Below are 7,341 nucleotides of genomic sequence, written 5' to 3' on the forward strand. Positions count from 1 at the left end.
CATGCTCCCAAGAGTAAATACAGGGGGGACTAGTGTCAACTAAAATAGTAGCACGGCCATGCTTATCACTGTCATTGATGGCTTCTTTTAAGCTTTGCTATCGCTGGAGGGCTGGCCACTAATGAAGACAGTGTAAACACTTGACGGCGATAATGAGGGAGGTCCTGGAAAAGGCGAGGTTACTTGCGCACAGGGTCAAAGTGTCAAGGCCAGCGGAAACAATACCAAAGAAAACGTTCTATTAAAAGAAACACCAAGTGCATTCTTTGCCACCCTCGTTGCCATTTTCACAACTCTAAAGCCACCCAGTAATTGTGGCGTTTAAAAAAACCCATCTATTTCCAAATTTTATTTTTGAATCTATCCTCCATTGCACAACTAATGTTGTGCTCAGACCAAAAGCAATACAAACATTACTTTGGTGCCAACTAGTGATATCTTGGTGCCAAGGAACTATGTTGAAGGGAATCTAGAAGCTTTTCCACAATCTTGTTGCCAAAGATCTATGTTGTTGTGAGTTGAGATTTGCTTTGTTCCCATCATGTGGCATTTAGAGGCAATACAAAACGTATTTTGATGACTGACGTGAGAACAGTTCACACTATTTGTATTTGTTGCTCCCATTACAAAACTCTTGTCATAAAGACGGAAGACGGGACAGCAGGTTCTAGTGGGAGGGCTGGAGGGTTGCACCACAAATCCAAGCCAATGTGTCTGGGGACATTGGCCCAAGTCCGGCCTATCTTGAAATTCTTGTCTCTCAAGCCACGAACCCATGTGGCGTTTCAAATCACTTCAAGTGTGGCCCGTCATGCTTTTAGTAGTTCCCACTGGAGCTATGAAAATGATGGAAGTTAATGATCTCATCACTAAATAATGGTGGCAAGCATGAGAGAAACAAACACAGCAGGGAGATCCAAGCTAGGAATAAATTGTAAGTTTCTTCCACGGTTTTGCAGGAGAAGATATGATTTGGTCAATTCATCAAATTTTCCATACATATGAGGTGTAAATATGAGAGTAAATGGTTGATTGTTCATATGTGCCAAAATTTCTACAGAGTATTTGTTCTCTAAAGGCTAAATGAATGAATTAGATGTATCGTAATTATCATAAGGGAAAACAGTGAGAGTCATTGTGTAAAAATACTGACTGGTTACTTTAATGCAAAACAAAAAACATTGTTATCATGCATTTTGACACAAGCCAAAAGGGAAAAAACAATAAAATAGATAATTACAATATAGTAGTGTCTACTACATACATGCCAATTCGCAGTAAATTGTCAAGCATTTGCCATATAATGTATAATTATTAAAATCACAAATATAGTATGTTATAATGGAAATAGAAGTATGGCAATGGGGTACATAAGCATTTCATACTAATTACTGTACATATCACAAACTGTACACATTGCATTGGATATATTGTAATGTTGTATTATGAGCACACTTGCCTGGAATATTCCCAAAATGAACAGCAGGGGGCAGCAGCATACAAGATTTTCTATTAAACCTGACCAAATTAAAAAAAAAACTGCTTACTGTCTATACAGTAATTATAAAAATGTATTCATTATGTACAACATATAGACAATGTTAATCCTCATGCACCTCCAACGTTCTCTGACCACTATATGGGAGATTTTATAGTGACATAATACACTTTTACTTTTTTGCAAGGATTAGTTCACTTAAAATGATATCAATGGCTTGCTATGGTAATGTGAGTACTTATTTCAGTCTTTGACGTCATTCATTCACCAAAGCTGTCCAGAGCTCACTAAAAAGAGTCCTTCAAAGCTGCATGAAAAATAATGATAGTTATAAAAATACAAAAAAATGTAAGGAGAAGCCTGAGTTTTCTTTCAATCAGAACCAATTAAGTCCCAACTGCCTGCACTTTGAGCCTTCACTTCTTGGAAAGGCTCCATTGGCTCCTACCGGCAGGCGCAAGTATCCACAGACATTCCTGGATAAACCTTGAGAACCATATTTCTATCCGGGTCCAGGAAGAGCACACTGAGGGGACTCATCTTTTCTGGCACGCAGCACGGTTCCGGAATACCTGGCACGATTCCTACTGCCCGAACGATGCTCTGTACGGTGGCGTGGTTGGAAGGACGGACCACCTTGAGAAATAAAACGGAAGAGTTATCTCTGGATGTGTGCTGGAATAAGAGTAGGGACATGTAGACATTAAACTCACCTTGGGGATAGGGAATCCACAAGAACCAGCACAGTAGTAGGCATCAAATGACTTGGGTGCTAAAACCCATTCACTCCATCCAATGTCAGCAAAGTCCACCTTGAGGTAGCGCCTTGCGCAAACTCTGGGCTCACTCCATTGTCTCCTGCGAGCCTTCTTCATTGTTCTCTCATCGAAGCTCAGCACCTCCCTGCCCTCCTGGTTCTGCTTCCTTCCCGCTTTGCTTTTGGATTTGGCAGGGAAGTAGGTGCTCTGCCACAGTTCGTGGTTCTTAAGGGTGTTGAACTTGACCTCTGGAATGTCGTTGGTTTGTATATGTAGACGGATCTCTCTCCGGTTCCTTGAGGGTGAGGCGGACATGTCCTCCACCATGGGGAAGGGCCCGTACCTTTGCAGGGTTGCGGCCACGCTGTTGGGCTCGTCTATGGCTTGATCATCAGCGTAGACAATTATGAAAGGCACATTGCCTTCAAAGAAGCCCTCTTGGTTGTTGAGACTTGTGTGCTGCTGATTTGCCCTAGTTACCAAATGGGTCTCCACCATGATGATAAGGTCTTCTCTGGCCTGCTTGATCACCATCGTCACATCCCTTGATTGCCACGGCGCTTTTTTAAAGGAGCTTACGGTGAGGTTTCCCAGCAGTGTTGTGGAGGCGGAGTTTGCTGATAAGCCACGGAAGAAGATTTGCAGGGCGGGCGTGTGTTGACGGTGGGCGGCGGCGGATGGACGACGAGATCGCCGGAAACGCCGTGGCCGCTGGTGTTGACGCTTATGGAAGAAGTGAAAGGAGGCAGAGAGGATGACCTCCGAGTCTTGGATAGAGGAGAGGTTGAACTGGAACATTTCTTTTCCATGCAACAGCCCTGGGGAATGCGCAAGATAATAAAAATGAACAAAGATGACGATACATACAGTGTTTGCTTTTATGCACCCTTGTCTCGGTTACTCATTCGACACCCTGAGTTCATCATCCCCCTGACCTCACCCGTACTGAGAAATGGACCATCCATTAAAGGGAGATCTCTGAGGCCCATATATGATATAAACTAAATCCTGAAAACTATGAAGAACGGTAACATGGCTGTCTCACGCATGAAAAAAAAGAATCTTTTTAGATCTCCGCTCACTTAACTTTTCAAGTGAGTACTTCCACCACAGCCCAAAACCCAAACATTGAATTTGTGCAAGGGTGGGGTAATAGCATATGGAAATGATTATGGGCTTTGTCTGGATGTGATAATAGCCTCTTGTCTAACACCTTGGACTTTTACAGCTACTGGAGAAGTCAATCACTAATAAGACCCCAAAGACCCCAACTATACACAGATATGCCATCTACAAGCTCTAGATCATAAACTTAGTCCGTAAGGAAATACTGATAATAGGCCCTTAATTTAATTTAATAAAATGCTTCCATATGTATCTATCTAAATTGTCCCAAAATGCCCGTCGGATGAACCCCATCGCAGCTATCTTTGGGTCAGGGGCTAACAGGGTACACCTTGGACTGGTTGCCAGCCAATCACAGGTCACATAGAGACAAAGTATATCTATCTGGCTCTATTTAATCTCGGATCCTTATTCATCCAACAATCCATGATAATGAAATGTGACATTTATAATAACAAATATGAACGTGAAATTATTGCATGAGTCACAAAATGCATTTTAACTCAGAATGTATCCATTTTCTGTGGATAGTGTAAACTACTTTAAAAAATACGATTCAAATCCAGATTACACAATAGCTAATTAACAATAATGTTTTTCATAGCAACAAATATGTGCGATTAGTACATCCAGTAAAATGGGACAACACGTATATGTTGCTGCGAACGCTTTAACGTTCGTTTCAATATTTAAACTTCCTCCACGCGTGTGTGTTTCAATGCGTATGTAACTCACTCGGGACAGCTGTGAAGCTCCTCACTGTGTTTCCCTGGTTATGGCTGCGCGGGTCTTCGCTGTAGCTTTCGTAAACTTTAAACATGCTGCTGGTCACCACGTCCCGACCGGAGCTCGGATGCGTAAAGACGCGCCGCTCCGACGCGATTTTACGCACATCATCGGGAACCGTATAACTCCAAACCGGCTCCAGAATCACCAACAGACGTAACGCGTAGACGAACCACGTTGCCATAATTGCATTTGTTTTTAAATATTCCTTAGAAAGTGAAGATGAAGCGGGATTGATACGTGTATTTCCTTGCGCACGAACCGAGCGATATCCAGGTAATCCACGTTGGGCAGTCCGCGACGTGCAGCTGTTCTCGCGGTGGGAGGAGAGTGGGACAGTATGCATGCAGCTCTGCTGCCGAATGACAGAAGGTGACAGCCCAACTATTTTTACTGCTCTCGCGCTGTAGTGATGTGGCCTTTAAGTGTGCCCACGCATAAATAGAACATCACGCCCATGTACGCAGCTGGTCTTTCCACCAGGGTGGGTCGTTATTTCGTGATGGTTTGTGGTCATCGGGCAAAAAAAAAAAAAAAGCAGATTAAGTAGGAAATTGCAGGCACCAAAATTAGAATTTGCAATTTCTTCTGAAATGGAGTATTAAGGAAATCGACTCAAACCTACACCATGTGTGTACTTTGCTTCATGAAAGTAACTGGCACGGTGGAATAGTGGCTAGCAAGTCTCCCTCATCATTAGGAGGTTCTGGGGTCAAATCTCTCTCCAAACCATGGAGATGTTTTGAAGTTGGAAGGCAGGAGTCTTTCCTCTGAGTCAAACAACTATCCAGTTGAACAAATTTAATGCAAAATGGATGTCTAATTCCGTTTAAATTTATATTCACAGCACTGACTCCAAATGTAAGGCACACAATGTTTCCTATTTGCTACTAATAAGTACGATATTGTAACATTTCCTAAGGAGCTACATCAACTCCACATGGCAAACTGAGGGAAAAAAATGTTTTACAACACTGATTAGCTGCCACATTGGAGCTAATTGAAACCACTGAGTGTATGTCACGACCACATTTGTCTTCATAGAGTTTCCCACTTTATGGTTGGCCGGCTCCATTTATATGGGAAGTAAAGAATATGTCAGAGCTAGGTTTTCTCATGGACGTCTCATAATTTGTGGGATTGAAAATCCAACCCAATGAGCGCAAATTGTCAATGATCATAAAGTCACCTCATTATAGCGGCCTCGCTGCCAAACTTGTGTTCACTCACGTCAGCCCGGTTCCTAATATAGCTGCAAAACAAAGTGGAGGCTATAGGGAAGGAAAGTGAAGAAAAATAGTAATTATTAGGTGCTTTGAAATATACATTCCCCTATACTGCAATCTACACATGAATGAAGGCATTTTCTCCCATGCTTTAAGCTAAACAGCTGGAAAACACTGACTAAATGACTGATCTTATCTTAGTTATTTTGATTAAAAAAAAAAAAAGGCCTTGATAGAAGACTAGTCCCCCTCCACGCCCTCGAAAGACAAAAATACGCTCATTCACTGAATATTTGCACGGCATGCTCATCAGATCCAAAACCGTGAGGAGGACAGACGAGCCCACCATGTTACTTTTGGCCCGGGACCCGATCCTTCATCGAACCCCCCACCCCCCCCTCCTCCTTTTCCTCCCCTTTGATTTGTTTTCATACTGTTGGCTGGGGCTGAATGACCATTCATGCTGTTGTGTTGGATATGGAAGGGCCATGACATCCTTTCAAATGATGTCTGCCAAGCTCTCACACATGCACGCACACACACACAGTGAAATAAGTCTTGCTGATATATGTTTATACTCATACGCACAATGGGGTAGTGGTTCACTCGGTTGGCATCAGTGCAGGCAGGGTGGGTTCAGTTCACATTCAGTGATGGTGATTGACTGGGGACCAGTCCAGGGAGTAATCCACATTTCGCCTGAAGTCAGCTGGGATTAGCTCCAGATCACTTGATAAATTAAAAAAAAGAAGTAGTAGTGGGGGAAACACTCAAGGTGTGAGTTGATGAAACTTTGTTGTAAGAAAGGAGTAAGACTGAGGGAAAGCGGATTCAACAAGTTTGATCATTGGCGTGCAGAACTCCACCAATGCTAAACAATAATGGCAGGTATTGATGGTTTCTTCCCCCCTTGTGACTTGAGCATAAATCCACAGCGCCTCAGCAGGTCAAGTAGTGCTCTCCATTTGATCGAATTGGCAAAATCAATAATAAGTGATGCACAATTGCATCAGTGCGAAATTACCAATTGAATCTTAATTTGTGCCTGATAAGAAATTATCATTGTACTCCACTCCAGTCCTGTGGGAGGCGGTAATATCAGTGGTTGCCAGTTGACGAATCAAATGTATGATCTGTTTGTGCAATTCATATAGACACAAAATGATTTACAGACACACAACAGAACAGGATGCATTGTCGGAAACATGACTTCACTGTTCTGTTGAACAACAGATTTAGTGTGACCGACTCAAAACTTTTTTTTTCTTTTTTCAAAAGATGAGGCCCAACCTCCACAAGCGAACGCACTCACTTTGTCAATCTGCGACCATGTGACAGATGAGTCTGAATGCCTCCCATGTGAACACCTTTCATCAGTTAATGGTGATCGCTCTCCTCAAGCGTTTTGGAGACGGCAATTTTCCCCTAAAGCGAGCCCCCCCGTCGGCCATTTATCCTCATAGCCCCCCTGTCTGAGAACAATCATCCACTATACGTGTTTGTCAGCCATTTGAAAAATTGACAACAATCTCAAATTGCGCTTATTATTCACAGCTCAGGCTGCTGGAAAAAAAATGAAAAAGCCAGGGAGGAAGAAATGCACGTGTTGCGATTCCAACAGGAATGTTTTGCAGCCTTTTATGATATGTTTTATAACACGGTCAGAGCAGTGCACGAAAACTGCTAACTGCACCATGTTCTGTCCTTGCAGCAATCCATCACGTTACGAAAGGCCATTTTCCCATCATGCAGTGTTCCCAGTGTTGCAATTACTCACTGGCTTAATGGACCAAGCTGCTCAACTTCTTTTATTACCTTGCCTTTGTATACCTTCTTTCTCCTCAATCACTTGTCATATCACTTGTCGAGTTGGTCTTCGTGCAAGGGGATACTTTGTCTGTCAGTGCCCACGTCGCTCGCACACAATTTTGCACCTTTTCCACGCTGC

The 7,341-nt window shown here is 42.9% G+C and overlaps 1 protein-coding gene across 1 annotated transcript; it reads right to left on the bottom strand.

Annotated features, from left to right (window-relative positions):
• Window positions 1-1,135: 1,135 nt before the first annotated feature.
• gdf10b (growth differentiation factor 10b) lies at window positions 1,136-4,591 on the bottom strand. The gene is made up of 3 exons (XM_061264361.1): window positions 4,117-4,591; window positions 2,212-3,074; window positions 1,136-2,134 (listed from the first exon to the last, which is right to left on the bottom strand). The coding sequence occupies exons 1-3, from the start codon at window positions 4,511-4,513 to the stop codon at window positions 1,943-1,945; spliced, it is 1,452 nt and encodes a 483-aa protein (XP_061120345.1). The 5' UTR covers window positions 4,514-4,591; the 3' UTR covers window positions 1,136-1,942.
• Between the last annotated feature and the right edge of the window lie 2,750 nt (window positions 4,592-7,341).

Source organism: Syngnathus typhle, linkage group LG18 (assembly GCF_033458585.1).
Source record: "Syngnathus typhle isolate RoL2023-S1 ecotype Sweden linkage group LG18, RoL_Styp_1.0, whole genome shotgun sequence".
NCBI classification, from domain to species: domain Eukaryota; kingdom Metazoa; phylum Chordata; class Actinopteri; order Syngnathiformes; family Syngnathidae; genus Syngnathus; species Syngnathus typhle.